The 15,860-nt window shown below is 40.8% G+C and overlaps 1 protein-coding gene and 1 non-coding gene across 2 annotated transcripts in view; one reads left to right on the plus strand and one right to left on the minus strand.

The window, feature by feature from the left end:
• Window positions 1-1,878: 1,878 nt before the first annotated feature.
• The window catches only part of ghrhrb (growth hormone releasing hormone receptor b), a 40,935-nt gene continuing 26,953 nt past the window's right edge, over window positions 1,879-15,860 (minus strand). Inside the window, exons 4-13 of the mRNA XM_044044506.1 lie at window positions 10,128-10,228; window positions 8,800-8,897; window positions 8,584-8,716; window positions 7,079-7,232; window positions 6,917-6,977; window positions 5,657-5,726; window positions 4,123-4,214; window positions 3,909-4,038; window positions 3,325-3,366; window positions 1,879-2,199 (exon numbers count right to left, since the gene is read on the minus strand). Of these exons, the coding sequence (XP_043900441.1) occupies window positions 1,978-2,199; window positions 3,325-3,366; window positions 3,909-4,038; window positions 4,123-4,214; window positions 5,657-5,726; window positions 6,917-6,977; window positions 7,079-7,232; window positions 8,584-8,716; window positions 8,800-8,897; window positions 10,128-10,228 (1,103 nt within the window). The 3' untranslated portion in view covers window positions 1,879-1,977. The remainder of the gene's footprint in view (window positions 2,200-3,324; window positions 3,367-3,908; window positions 4,039-4,122; window positions 4,215-5,656; window positions 5,727-6,916; window positions 6,978-7,078; window positions 7,233-8,583; window positions 8,717-8,799; window positions 8,898-10,127; window positions 10,229-15,860) is intronic.
• On the plus strand, window positions 3,651-3,722 carry trnah-gug. Its single transcript has one exon. It is a non-coding gene; the product is annotated as a tRNA-His (tRNA).

Here is a 15,860-nt window from a genome sequence, read left to right on the forward strand (position 1 = left end):
AACTCAAATCAATGCAGGAGCCAGAGTTAAGTTAGTTTTAGTTCGGGGGTTAGGTCGGGTCGCTACGTAACGTTAGGCTGCGTTGGAATCTACAGATCGTCATTCACAAACTGGAACATCAAGGGAATATTTCTATTGTGTTGTTGATAATCGAGAAGTTTGAATACATGCGGATAGAAATGTAACTAATACATGTGCAAACACACAACTCTCTCTTGCCTTCGTGACTGATGAATTAAAACAGTACCTATGAGTCAAGCCAATTGGAACCTGCTCACAGCTAACGACTATTCAGAGGCTTTGGAATTAAGTGTACTTTCACAACTACAATGAAGAAGCAGTAAGTGCTTATGTTTTTGTAAGAGTTTTGGTGAGAACTCTTTTAGTGGCCGTCTGCAACACAGTGAATTCTTTTTTAAAAAGGTCCAGTGTGTTACATTTAGCTTCCACATCATTAGAATAAGCCTTTTTAAATGTACTTCTCAGACAAGGGCCTTGCTGTGCAGAAGCTGCCATCTTGCACCGCCGTGTTTGTACAGCAGCCAGTCTGCGAGTGGTATCGCTTCCCTACAGAGTGTCGTTCCAACTCAAGTCACACTCACAGCGGCGGAAGTGTGAAGTGAACTATACGAGATGTTAAAAGGCGGAACTCTTCCTGTTGCACTTCCTCCTACAGCAGGACCGTTGTACGCCTTCACTGATGCAGACGGAGTGGGATTGCATTGAGCAGCTTGGGATTAGGCAATAATTAGACATAATTGGTTGTTTCCATGTGTAGGAAATTGACGAGGGATTAAGTTCCCGCAGCTGCATGAATGACGTGCTAGTTTGATCCTTGTATGAAACCCTCTTTCATACATTATAGCAGCAGCTCTGTGTCTAACAACGAGCGACAACTTCACAAACAACATTTTATCTTAGAAGAAAAAGCCGGAGCCACGAAGACCCAAGAGGACGACACGAGGAATAAGTCCTGTGTTGCTTCCAGCAAATTCCTGTTGGCTGTTTATTTCTACAATAAATTCATGAATACGTTCAAAAAGGAGTGGTCGGTTGTAGAGTTTGTCCAGAAAACCTAAAAACCTAAATATAAGAATGGGAATGCCCATTTTCCCCCAACCTTCTCTCACTAGCTCTTTTTGTCAGTGTCTGAGTGAGTTCATGTGAAAACAACAGGGATCCAGTGAAGTGAAGCAGGTTCAGACTGTTCAAACAGCAATTTCTCCTTCATTGTGGCATCAGTGCTTTAGTTAAAAGAGGAGAAATGAGTCAGTTCTGGCTTGAAAATGAAACCTGACGTTTAGTGACATAAACAGTGCCTTGCATACGTATCCACCCCCCAAGTATTCAGCCTCACGCTGCTTTTAACTTGCCCACAACTTCACCCCTGACGTCTGCTGAGGTTTGTTAGAGCAGGTGTTTTATGCTGTGATTAAACTGCACACAGGTGGAGGGGATTAACTGATCATGTGACTTGCACTGGAGTTTACTTTTGGGGTTTTAGTGGGAGGTGAAAAAACTAAATTAAGCTAAAATGAAATAAAAATACTTAAAAATGTGTGGTTGTAATGTGACAAAATGTCCATGTGAACATTTGTCAATGTCCATTCTGAACTGTGAGTAAGTGCTTTTGCTCATTTTTACAGAATTCCTTTCAATATCTGGCAGTTATTTACAATTTACTGTGTGTTAAAATACTGTTTTAACAATTTCAAATGTAGAAAAACAAAATATTTACTAAAATTAAAAAAAATAAAATAAATAAATTCTAGTTGTAGAATGAACACCAGATTTTGTGTGTTAAATTTGATAAATTTGTAAAAACAGGGCAAAAAAATGGAAACACCTCTCTGGTGACAAAGACTCTGATTCCCCGGCTTCCTGAAACAAAAAAACAAAACAAAAACATTACCTTAAAAAAAGATGAGAACATTCAACAATGCTGATTAGGGTCAGGTTAAAGCAGTCCAGAGTTCCTCAGACCGTGGAGACGCTGCTGGGCGCCGCCGTGTGACTGAGAGTCTGTGTCTCTGAGACCTGAGGCTGGTCTTTGGGACTGGATTTGTCCAGCACCGATATCTGAGTGACCGTGCTGCTCTCGGTGAACAGCGTACGCCGCCGTTTGCTGTAGCTCAGGTAGCTCTGAGTCTGCCACACCGTCTGCCACTTCCAGAACCTCTTCTTTAGTTCTGCCTGCACCTGAACACACACACACACACACACACATGATCACTGTAAAAACCCAGGACAGGAATAATTCAAGATAGACATCTTAGACCCTAATTAACCCATCAAAGCCTGAGCACGTCTGTATCGCACAATGGAATTATAATAATTATAAGAACTACAAAATTGGATGGAACGCAACATAAAAAGCATTTTTTTTAGCATTTTGAATTAAATATCAACTTTAAAAACATGCAGTAGGAGCTTAAGAGCAAATTACGGTATTACTTTAAGTTAGAAAAGTGTCCCATTGAACCCTGAAACTGGAGAATCAAAGGCTTTATCCACACGGAAAACAGAATTTTTATCCTTCATTCTCCAAAAGATTTCTGTAAACGTAGCGTCTCTAAATGCTGTAGTATATGTACTAGACCTGTGTGTGGCGCTGCAATGTCAGCAATAAACAAATAACAAAGAAGACGCGGGGTGTGTGCGTAAAAATGAACCTGTCATTCTTGTTATTGCTGTTACGTGACGTCCAGTGGGGTTAAGGGTGTTACGTCATCGTTTTACCAAACGTTGTGTATTGTTTGTATAGATGTGTATTGTTTGTATAGATGTCGATGTCAATCAAAAGTAACATTTTAAGACTCTAAAAGGGAAGTGACTCGAAATGAATTCACTTCATGATGATTTATAGCATCAGTGAACATTTTCCTAGGAAGTCTCAGTCACTGGTTTCAGCTTCTTCTTCAATAGATCATGATGTTTTGTAATATATGTTTCAATTTGAAGGAAAGTTGAGTTTGTTTCCTCCTATCTCACCTCAACGTTTAAGGTTTCACTTTCAGGGCAAACTTGATCTCTGACTAAATCTATTTATTTTTCTTCATGATTTCCAAACACAGCCCATTAAACTCAATCAAAACCAGTTTTATCAGTTATGATGTTTATTCACTTATTTTCTTTCATATCTTAAGCTGGGATAAAATACATGTTTTGTGCACAAAATAAATGGTTCCAATCTCGAGTATCTCTAGAGTCTGGGTTCATTTTTGAAACCGTTAAAACAAACAATAATGTGCTCGCTCCTAAACCTTCTGATTGTGACGGGTGTTGATTACTGAATGCCGCCCTCTAGTGTTGTGTTTGACTTACCTCACCGTTCAGGAAACAGTAGAGCAAGGCCACGCCGAACCCCTTCAGAGCAGAAACATGGTTACATAAGAAACAGCTTTCATTTCTTCTACTTCTGTGTTGTGTGGAACATCCATTCATCCATCAAATGTTATTTTAGCGTTGTGAAGGGCGATAAATCCAATTCTATAGTTGATTTTAAGTGAGAATTTAACACCAATCTGTGAGAGGTTCTGCCTCATTAGGACCAGATTTTAGTCTCCATGAGGACTACTGAGTCATCATCAGAGTCAGTGTGTTAACGGGAGAGAGAATCTGAGTCCACACATCATCAGGAAGGATGGCTCGCCGTGATCGTATAGTGGTTAGTACTCTGCGTTGTGGCCGCAGCAACCCCGGTTCGAGTCCGGGTCATGGCAAGTTTTCAACGTGAGCCCATTGTGGGAAAAGTAAAAGTTTATGACGCATACAACAAAAAATGAATGACAGCTAGAATTTAGCATACAGAAAGTAACAGGAAACGGACCACAGCTGCACAATCATTAGCATTTCTGAGATCAACTAAAACATGACCGCTGTTAGTGATGGCGTCCAAACAGCCTCACCTGAAAGGATCCCACACCGAGTTCTATGAAGAGTCGAGCTTCTGCCCCCGTGGTTTCCGGCAGGAAGGCGAACAGCATGTAGTGCATCCCAAACAGAGGGATGAGCAGCAACGTGGATTTGGCCAGTCTCCTACACGCAGAGAGAAGACGGTCATGAAGACTACATGCATACATGCATACAGTCCATGTGTGTATACTGATTTTTGCCTCTTACTTGAAGTGACTGGTATCGTTGCCCCCGACACCAGGAGACCTCAGCTTCTGGACCAGAATACGAATCACGTTGATGAAGATTATGAAATTCACCTGTGTGAAAAAACACATCAATATAAACGTGTCAACAACTTGAGTCATTTGCAGTTATTTGCACCAGTTTCTGTACAAACTCATCACAACAGCAGATAATATTAATAATACTCATTAATAATGGATGTCAACGATCAAATATGTCTTTCTCGAGTGGTTTTGCTGTGTAATTAGGATTTTTCCCAGCAGAGGGCGCACTTCAACCAACCCACCCCAGCCACAAGCTGACTAGAGTACAACAGTCCATAATTTTAGGCGATAAAAGGTGAATTAAAACACATTTTTAGATGTATTTTCTTAACTTCTGTAGCTCGATCCCCTCTTGATTCACAACAGATGTTTACATGCATTATTGTATTATTTAAATGGCTCTTGTGCATATGGTTGGAACATTTTTGTACTATTTTAAAAATAGTCTTTAATTTAAATTCCTCAAACAAAGTAAATACACACAAAAAAAAACCAAAACATGAATGAAAAGGAGAAAGAATCATTATCTTGGCAAAACAAACAATTAAATACAAAATGACTCGTCATATTCGATGACTGGGAAATTTCTTCTGTTTACGTTAAAACTTCCAGAAAGTGGAATTTCAAAGCAGCTTTCCTAAAATTTTAACGTCAACTTTGTCGGAGCGCTGAGGCCACATTTTTGAGGTAGAGAAAATCCCTTTACTTGATTGACTTTTGGGTGGGCGGAGCTAATGGAAGTACAATAGAAATTCGTTTGGGGTCACGAGAGTTTGTTTGATATCGGAACAACTATGTACAACTTAGACACGATAGAAATAAATCTAAAATGTTGCTTCACTGAACACAATTTTGGCCACTTTCTCTCGCGTCTCAATTAACTCCTGATCCGACCACTTTTGTCTGACCATGACCTGACTTCTGGGGGGCGCTATAGAGCCCTGGGGCTATTGCATTTTGGCCAGACCAAACTTCAGGAGCTTTTATGCACCTCAAAAATGAGCGGAAAGCCACGGACATAATACAGTATGGGCCCCTCACATGGATTTGTGTCTTTCCGGCCCCTGGCATTCTAAATACTGGAGGACTGATGACTTGTGAGTCGTATGATTCCACCTTGACACAATGATTGCAGCCTATTGGGTGACAGACACATCACTCGTGCCTCAAATCTTTTGCCCAACATGTATTCTGAATGTTTTTAAGTGTTGATCAGCTGTGAGTGCAAAGTGAACAGATCCTGTGGACTCGTGTGTGTGTGTGTGAAGGAAAACGGCGCGTAGCCAGGAGGCCTCCTCTGACCGCAATCAAACCACTTAATGAAACAAACCAATAACAAATTGCACTCATTAGCCGCTTCCGTGAAAACCACCAAAGTGGTCGGTCGTCGTCATGTGAACGCCTGTGACGGCACCGAGTGACGACTCCCGCGGATCCACAAACGGCTCCCACAGTGAGAGCGGTGCACTCACCAGCAGCGATGCCGTTATTGGAGCTTTTATGATCCACCAGATGAACGGCTCGTCTGTGTCGTCCCAGCATCTGACGCACACACACACACACACAGACAGACACACACAGACACACACACACACACGTTAATGAGAGGAACAAGGCAGTCACAGAAGAACAATATTACACACTTCAATCATCAAACTCACAGTGTTCACCAGAGAAGCTCCAAGTCTAAAATGGTTTTCTTTTTCATAGTGTAGAGCAAAACTCTGCACTAATAACTTAATGAATTTGTCTCATTTTGTGCATTATGTATTTATTAAAAGGACAAGGTTATTAAAGGATTAAAAGCATTACAGAAATCTTCTTTCAATCATAAATAACATTTTCCAAGTGTGTTTAAAAAGAAGAGTTAATCAGTTTCTCAGTTTCAATTTATTGACGTCCTCGCGATCCCTTTCTGAAGACGCATTTTAATTGATTTCTGTTTGTATGCCTCTGTAATTTGTTTATTTGGTGAATGAAAGCATCTTTTAACCTGTTCCTTTTTAAAACTGATGATTTCATTTAGAACGCTGCTTTTATTCACCGGTCTTTATGTGTTTATTTTGTAAAGAAGCACTTCGCAATAATTGTTTTTTTCATTCTGAATTTCATGATGATTTTATCCTTTTTTTTATGTGTGAGTTTGAAGGAACCTTTGTTTCACTGTTAGCATTAGAATGACATTTTATTATTATTATTATTATTATTATTTTGATGAAAACTCAAAAGCATTCTATGCAGAATGCTGTTAATCGCTCTCTTTAATGTTTTGTATGATGCTCATTTTGCAAAAACACATTATGAAATGTAGTTACATGGCTGTGAATCTTGATCAGGTGCTATTGTGGCTTAATTATCAAGTCTTTTGTGTGTTTTTCTCATTTTTGTGCATTGTTGAGCACTAAAAATCAATAAAATGTACTTAAAAAATGAGAAAATGTCTACAGTTACCACAGCTTGATTCTGCACCGTTATTATTTAACATGAACATTGAAGAAACCAAAAATACGTTGGGTATTTTAGGATATCTTAAGTGTGTGTTTTCGTGTCGCTGTCAAACATCAAAGAATGGAATAAATGGGCAACTTCTAGACACAATGGCAACAAAACACCAAGTGGCAGTAACGGTAAAGCTCAGTAATTAATATAAATGTACAGGTTAAACCACGTCGACCCTGTCTTTAAAGCGACGTAGGACTACTTAGTCTAAATTCTGTGACATGAGCTCTCACCCCCTGTTATCGTAGAAGTTCCGAGTGAGGATCCACGCTGTTATGATTGTTGTAGGAAGACCTGAGAGACGAAAAACACAAAATGACCTGATCGTCAGAGTCAGCTCAGGACAAAGAGACGATAAAAGAGAGAGAGAGAGAGAGAGGGCAAAGAAAACCCACCCCAGCCGATGAGTATGTACCACCAGAAGTATTTCTTCTGGAAGACGAAGGTGAACGCGAGCAGCGTCTGCAGGTACATGCCTTCCACCAGCAGCCAGAAGTAGTTGGCGAGGATGCTGAACTGGAAGAAGGCCACGGCCGACTTACAGGACGTCTGCGGGAGGAAACGCAAGCATCGTTATGACGAGGACGAGGAGAAAGATTAGTACTGTCCTCTCACGGGGCCAAGACGATAATGGCCGGATATTCATTTGTCATCTCTTATATTTAAGCAGGAATTCTCTTGTTGCTTGTCTTCACGTCCCGTCGTCAACATTTATCACTGCAGACGGGCAGCTGCTTTATAATGGAAGCTCATTTCTGCCAGGAAAGAAAAAAGAGGTCAAACTCAGCCTTGATAATACAAATAAACTCAAAGTAAATCAAAATTATGAGATAAAAAATGTGACTTTTTATCTCATAATCTCAATTTACCTTGAGGATATTTTTATGATCAAGGCTGTTTTACCTCCTTTGAGCTTCAGTAACTTTGAGACCCAGAGAACAGACAGGTTTCCGACTGGAGACTGAAGCTTACGTTGCTTTGTACACGGCTCACTCCCTGTGCCGAAAATCTGACATTTTACACCACAGCACGTCTGCCTCCGTGAATAATTTCCAAAGCATCCTATGGTGACTTCTGTGATTTGAATTCCTTTTTTAAGATTTTCCTAAGTGGCATAAAGTTACCAAACAAGGCAGCTCCTGTGTGCCCACAAGCTAAAGCTGAGATAAAGTGGTGAATACATTCATGAGATATCTTCCACTTCCACAGGTGTTTATTTAAGGAGGCGAGCCTTCAGTTAAGTGCCTGAAATCCTTTCATTGTGTCACTGTGGCCGTGTTGGCGATAAGATGGAGCGTCCACGTCTCACACTTGAACTATCACTATTTTTCTCAGTTGCATTAGCGTCTGTGTAAACATCTGCCGCACATGCAATAAAAGTTCCTGTGCACATTAATGTGAGCAGGAAACACAGTTAGACAACAAAGGACTGGGAGGCGATAAAAGCTGTCGATAGGAACATAAAAGAGAAAAAACACACAGGTAACAGTAAGAGCTATTGGAATATTAAGGTTATCTTATCAGTCACCATTAAACGCACAATGACTTTGAAATCTATCCTCCTGGTGGAGTTAATACAGTGCTATTCTTAGACAGGAATTCAACTTTCTTAAAATGTGTTCAATTCTATTTAGTTTTACAGTGTAAGTAGTTTGGGGAAAATAGTAGAATCCATTTTAATGCGACATTAAATTCCCTTGATGGGTATAGACAGTGTAATCCAAAAGTGAAATCACAACATATTACATATATATATATATACATATATATATATATATATATATATATATATATATATATATTTTTTAATTGTTGTGTTTGAAAGAGAGAGCCACAGTGGCAGAAATCACATACTGTGTATTTAATTTAAGGAACGATTGATCAATAATGTAACACTTACGGTCGACATGAGGCAGTGGTCGAGGTTTTCATCAGCGAACAGGACGCCGTCTTTGATGAAGACGGCGCTGGCTCTCAGGATGAAGGAGAAGAACAGGTTGATGTGGATGTAGTTCCTGGTGCAGTGGAACTTCCTGTCGAAGCAGAGGGAAACGACCGTGTTTCACTGTCATACATGAAATCAATGTGAGTTGTTTGGGTGACGCCTCTACTCTACCTGAAGACAGTGAAGACAAAGATGGCCGTTATGAGCGAGACCAGGGACGTGGCGTAGCCAGCGGTGTAGACCTGTTTGAAGTTGGAGAAGTAAGTCGTCTGAAATGCACACAAAAACAGCACTGTTATCGTTCATTCATTCATTCATTCATTCATTCAGCTGTGAAGAAACTGGAACAGAGACAATACAAGATAAACACGTGCTTCTTTTATGATATTCTTGTCTGAACACAAAGTCTGCAAGAAAATGTGAATGCATGGATCTGACGCCGGCGTTATTGATCCGACTGTTAATCGCTTCACTGTGACACACTTCAAACTTGGCAGACGACTCAGTGAGGACGTGTGCAGTGCTGACTCTGACGCTGTTTGGAGGAGAAATGTGGCAGATATTTAAATGTTAGTGAGAATGTCTAGACAGCGATTACTAAACTTACAGAGCATGTAAGGGGAAATCACAACATGCACATTGCCTAAAACACTGTCCTAACGTCAGTCAGTCAGTATCTACCGCTTTATCCTCCACCAGAGAGTCGCGGGCTAATCTCAGCTACATCACAGGGCCACACACAGATAGAGACAAACAACCATTCACTCTCACACTCACTCCTATGGTCAATTTTGAGTGTCCAATTCACCTAATCCCCACATTGCATGTTTTTGGACTGTGGGAGGAAGCCGGAGAACCCGGAGAGAACCCACGCACACACGGGGAGAACATGCAAACTCCATGCAGAAAGGCCCTTGTTCCAACCGGGGCTTGAACCCGGGTCTTCTCGCTGCAAGGCGAGAGTGCTAACCACTACACTACCATGTGGCCCCCTGTCCTAATGTATTATTTTTTATTTTAAATTCTGTGATGAGACCTTTAAATGCATCTAAATTAAATTGAATGACACATGTGAGACATTTTCTGGCTGCAAATGAACATAGAACATAGAGAATATTCTCTGCACTAGAAACAAAATGGATCCTCCTCTCGAGCGATGTGTCTCATCCTCCCACAGGCTTTCTGTAACAGCGCGACCACATCACTCTACGTCCTCCATCTCTACACGGAGACGAGAGTCCATATTTGCTCCAGAGTGTGTGTCAGTGAAACACTGTGAAAAGTTGTTGGTGACATTCATGTCTCCAGTGACGACGGCTGACAGTGGTGTTTTTTTTAACGTCGGCGCGAAGGAGAGAACTGTCAATCATCTTTTATTTTTAATAGCATCCATAATTTACCCCTTTCAAAAAAGGTAGTAATTAAAATCTCTCCACAACGAAGGTTTGAAGACAGAGATGCACAGAGTGAAAAGATCTGGGGATTATATTAATATTCACCTCTGGTTCTGTCTCCTCGTCCTCGGCAAACTCGCAGGCTTTCTCGTAGGAGGGGTACGCCTCGGACCAGCCGTGTGCTGTGCAGTTCATGTAGATGTAACCTGATGAGGAATACAAGGATTCTCAATGGAGGAAAAGACAAAAGAGACAGAGGTGGACTGAAGAAGACGGTGTGAGCATGAGCGGCTGATGTTTAAACGTACAGTATACACAGAGGCTATAAGACAATATAGAGCATCATATATCCTTTTTTTTTTTTGCACAACATAGATAGATCATCTATAAAAAAAGTTTTCTTTTGACCAACTATATAAACAAACCTGAGCAAAAAGTACTTCAAATGTGTAAAAATATGTCACAGCGTTCACTTTTCTCGTTTTTATGAACAAATGACAGAAAAAACCACCACTCTATTTTGTGACTTCTGCACAATTATTGCTACTTTATTTTACGACTGAAAATGCGATTATAAAATGAATTCTAACTTTGATATATATATATATATATATATATATATATATATATATATATATATATATATATATATATATATATATACACATATATATGTATATGTATATTGCATAACGCTTATTCAAAGGCCTGGTCACCTGTGTGTCACTGCTTGTTTGCATGTTTTTAACCCTTTACAACCTCAGCCTCAAAATGCCCATCTAGACTTTTTTTTTTTGCTTATTTTAACCATAAAAGGATCAGAAAATGTCACGTGAGTAAGTTGCTTTTGAAGAAAAACTAAAAGTTTGAACAGCAGAACATATATTTAAAATAACATTTGGTTGAGTCTTTGTCTCAATGTGTAAAAACAAGCCAAACAAATGTAACTCTCTAGGCATTTTTCTAACTCTGTCCTCCCTGGCGAGAAAGACGCTGATTCGTGTGAAATTACCATAATAACCACACATCAGTTTTGACGTGCAACTTCTCAGCTTTTCAGAAACCACTGGAACGTTTCCGTCGCGTAACAACAGTGGTGTAAAGTGCGTCATCGTCAGCGCCGCGCTCGGTGTTAAAGGGTTCATGTCCATTCATCCACTCATGAGTTTCAGTGTCACCGCTATTTTCCACATGTCACACGTGTGGTTCCCAGCAACAACAGACAAAGAAAAGCTCAGTAGATGATGATATTGACATTCTACCAACATAGTCACATAAAAACAGACATCCCTCATAACAGCTCTAATGTCTGTGCTGAATCTAAACGCATGAAAAACCAAAAAAAAACAAAACATTATATCTCATAAACACAAGTTGTTTTCTATCAGAGATGAATCTAAAAGTGACCTTGAGCCCATCATCCAACACCTCTGGGGTGCAGCTGGTGAACCACACCTCATTACTACACCTCAGTAATCCCGTCCAATCTCTGGCTACATGCTAGTTTAATATGTTTGTTTATTCCCTCCCTCGTGCTGTGATTGGCGGGTACATTAATGGACGCACGGTTGACCGCGCCGACTCGTTCACGATCACCTCCTGCTGCAAATATACACGACCCTACGACATTATCCACTTCATCCTCAGTTTATCTCAGTGGTAATTTAACTGCAGCCAGATTAGCATTTTCATGCTCTCCGTCCTTTTTCTCTTCAGCCTCACCTTTGCCGACCGTGAGAATAAATGAGCGTAAGCTCTGCCACCTACAGTATTCAACTCTGAAAACATTTATTCTCTTCTTGTGAATTTAATTGGCTTAACTGGGTTCAGTTCTGTTTGCAATTCAAATATTATGCAAAAAAATAAGGTTTTTTTTCCCATAAGGCTCAATTTAAATCCTTATTATCAAAACCTTGAATATAATCCCAAAATAAAAAGACACAGTAGTTACAATGTTAGGGAAAATGTATTAAATTAAATTATTAAATGAATTAAATTAGAGAATTATTGGAGTAATCATATTTTAATCATTCCAAACAACAAAAAACCTGATACATTTCATTACAATCTGGATCCACACGGTTGTTCTCTTTAGAAAATGATGATTTTATCCATCTTGGACAGATGGACACAAACTGATTCAAACGTTTTCGACCGTCTGAGTTTTATGTCAGTGATAAAACAGACGCGTCGATGATCGCACTGAAGGAGCAGAAGCCAGAACGCTCACTGTGACCAATATAACTGATAAACACTGGCACTGATTGGAAACACGCGGCATTATTTAGGACGATATCGTTCCCTGTAGAACGCTGAGATACAAGCATGAATCACAATGAACACAAAACACTTTGGTGATCGAGAGCCAAGATAATTACTGCAATTATTGTAAATTTGATTTATAGAGCTCTCTTTTAAAGAGGCTTCACTGATTAAAAAAAAGAGGCCATAAAACAAACACAGATAAAATGTCAGTATTGTTCAGAAATGAAAAGCAATTCTCAAGAGGTGAGTTTTAACGAGGGGTTTGAGTGTGTGGAGGTCAGAGCAATTGTGTGCGTGTGTGGAGAGACTGTCTATAGCCGGGGTCACAAACTTGCGGGCTGTGGGCCACATGCAGCCCCTCAGTTGATGTCCTGCGGCCCTACACTTATTTTAAATTTATAATGAAAAGTGGCCCATTTCCCCCAACTGTTGGACTTTTTCCCGCCCACCTCCTGACCAGACTAGAAGTTCACCGGTCCCCAGGTCATTTTGAGTTTGAGGCCCCAGGACTACAGAGCTTTTTCCCCTCAGGTCTGGTTCTTGGTTCTTGTGTCAGTGAAACACGAACATACTCTCTGTCCATCTGTCTGTCTATCAGCGGCGGTCGTCTTCTGCGTTCTCCAGTGTAATCTGCTTTTACAAAGTGGATTACTGTGGATTTCTTCTTCTACACTCCACAGCCACACTTTTTCAGGCACGTGGAACACGCAGACTCAGAATAAATGTTGTTTACTGCCATCACCGCTCATAACTCACAAGTCCATTATCAGCCTCCACTATGAATATGCATCATTCCTAATGAATCTGTTACTTTCGCGTGGACACTTATGAATAATAATAACTTTAATAAAATCACTCACTGAATTCCTGTTCGCTGGGGAGCCGTAAACAAGCAAACAAACAAACACGTGAGCACAAGCGAGTAATTTCTCAGAAGAGACATAAAACCGGTGATTTTCATTATAGGACCGTGTTCTGCACTAAAACCCCATCTGCCTGTTAATGACAGAGGCTGAAGATCCTGAAACTGTTAATATGAAGGGAAAGGCTGTGACTAAATATCCAATAATACCAACTCTATATTGTACGTTCTAATTAACCAACGCCACGCTGTTGTATTTTTGCAAAAAGATTCAAGACTTAATACTTTATAGTGATTGTGTTGGACAAAACAATTGCTTTGTGAATAAAATATCAATAAATCACTGAAAGGTGTGATCCATTAAAGGAGAGTGCATTCAAAATCTCAGGGAGTAAGTGATCATTTAAAAGCGGATTACAAATGTCTGACAAAAAAACTGATCATAAATGATATGATCTTCTTTAAATGACACTACACATGTCATACATGTCAAATCTGCTGTCGATTAAACTAGAGCTTGAGAAAAGCTGTATTTTCTGAAGTGTTTTTTATAACATCTCTTACATGAGAGGAATAAGATACATAGAAGAGGTCTTGGGAAGAACTCCACTCGATAAGAACAGTGGACTGATGGAGAGTGAGAGTGCCGAAGTGGATCCAAGTGCAGAAGGAGAGCAGGGGTACAAGGTAAGTGCTAAGACAGAAGAAGCTCTTGGAAGAGCTTCTTGAAGATTGACCAGAAGTTCTGTTCTGGTAGCGCTTGGTAGATGATTCCACCAGCGTGGAACGACACGTACATAGAGTCTGGATTGTCTTGTGCAGGGTGTTGGCACCGCCGGACGACAAGCCTTTGATGAACGGAGTAGTCGAGGGGTAACGCAAGCCTTTAGGGGAGCGTTTAAGTAGGTGGGAGCTAGCATCAGTGATTTGAATTTGGTAGCCAGTGGAGCTCCATGAACAGAGGGCTGACATGTGACCTTTTAGGCTGATTGAAGACCATCTGTAGCGGTTTCACAGCAGACCAGAGCCTGTACTAGGACCTGGGTAGCCTGTTGAGTTAGGTACGGTCTGATTTCTCTTATATTGAATTGTGCGACATAAGCGACATGACCGGGCGACAACTGCTCAATCATGACACCCAAGTTTCTTGCTATCTTGGAAGGAGCCAGAGATGAGAGAGTCGATGTTAATGCAGATGTTATGATGTATCGTTGGCTTGGCTGGGAAGAGGTGTAGCTGGAGGTGATGGGCTTTCATCCATGCAGATATGTCAGAGATGTATTATATATTATTAGATTAGCTTAGTTTTATTTATTTCATTTAATTCACAAAGAAAAAGAAACACAAAATGGTCCAAGTCTTGAATGAAAAGGAGCAGAAAGAAGAATAATCTTATTTACTCGTATGCCCCTTTTATCCCAACAAATCAACTGACATTGTCTATGCAAACAAAATAAGAACAATACACACGAAATAAAACTAGTAAAGAACATTGCCAACAATTTAGCTACCACTCCACGTAATGATTGAATGCCAATGCTTCTCCGAAAAAGCTCGAGGTAAGAATGAATGTAACCTGTGCCACGTGAAGACTGTCAATAATGAATGTAAACCTGGCGAACACGCAGCAGCAGCAGCAGCAGCAGCAGCAGCGCTCTCCCACCATGGCCTGGAGTGCAAACGCAGGAGCTTGATGACAGCCGCGCTGTTTTCCACACAAGGTCATCAGGTTTTTCTGTGTTGTTTCACGAGAAGGAAGATGAAAAGTTTGTGAATTTCATGATTCGTGGAGGGAAAAAAAAAAATGCCCGTCCGGCTCAGAGTGTGGGGGTTTTTTGAGTTGTGGGTGGATTTATCACCATCCAGCCGCGTTAGCCTCATCGTTCACAGCCTGCAGGCCTTAAGTCCCAGCGTCGGTGGTGTGAAGAGTTTGGATTTGAGTGAAAGGTTGAAGGCTAAGGCTCCAGGGAGGGCGCTAGTGCTCTGTACCGCCGCGCTTAACGAGCAGCGCCAACTCCTTCCTCATGTTCTTGGCTCTGGCAGTGAACTCTTTGATTTTCCAATTCTTTCCCTGCGTGTTGTGAGCGCACACAGCTGCAGCTGCAGCTACAGCGTTTAAATTAACAACGCTGTCTGTGGAGGAGGAGGATACTCAGCGGGGGGGTTCAGGAACATTGACTTATGAGGTCATCAGCAGCAACTTCCACCTCCTCCGAGTGCACGGTTAACTTTCAGTGAGTCGCTGCTCTGTGCGTTTGACTCCACGTCTCTGCTTCAGGCCCGAGTCTTTTTATTGGACGTCAGTGGAAAGTGTAATGTGTCTCACATACTGGACATGTCTCACTGCCTCCGCTGCAACACAAGTGGACGGGATCAGCCCGTGTTTTAGCACAAGCATGTCATACTGGGTTTCTTTCGGCTTCTCCCTCTCTAGGGGTCGGTACATATTTGATTTGGCAGTTTATTTGACACCGTATGCTCTTCCTGAGCCTTTCTGCATGGAGTTTGCATTTTCCCCCATGTTTTAAAACTACTTCAGCCTGAAATACACATATCAAATATTAATAATATTATGTTTACACAACTCCACTGTACACACAAACATTTTTATTAAAATCTTATAATAAATACTATTAGGCCCTGGGATGGGTAAATGAATGGCAGAAACATTGATTTTGATGCATTGGGTTTTTTCCCCCCGATTTTTTAAA

Source organism: Solea senegalensis, linkage group LG14, assembly GCF_019176455.1.
Source record: "Solea senegalensis isolate Sse05_10M linkage group LG14, IFAPA_SoseM_1, whole genome shotgun sequence".
Classification (NCBI taxonomy): domain Eukaryota; kingdom Metazoa; phylum Chordata; class Actinopteri; order Pleuronectiformes; family Soleidae; genus Solea; species Solea senegalensis.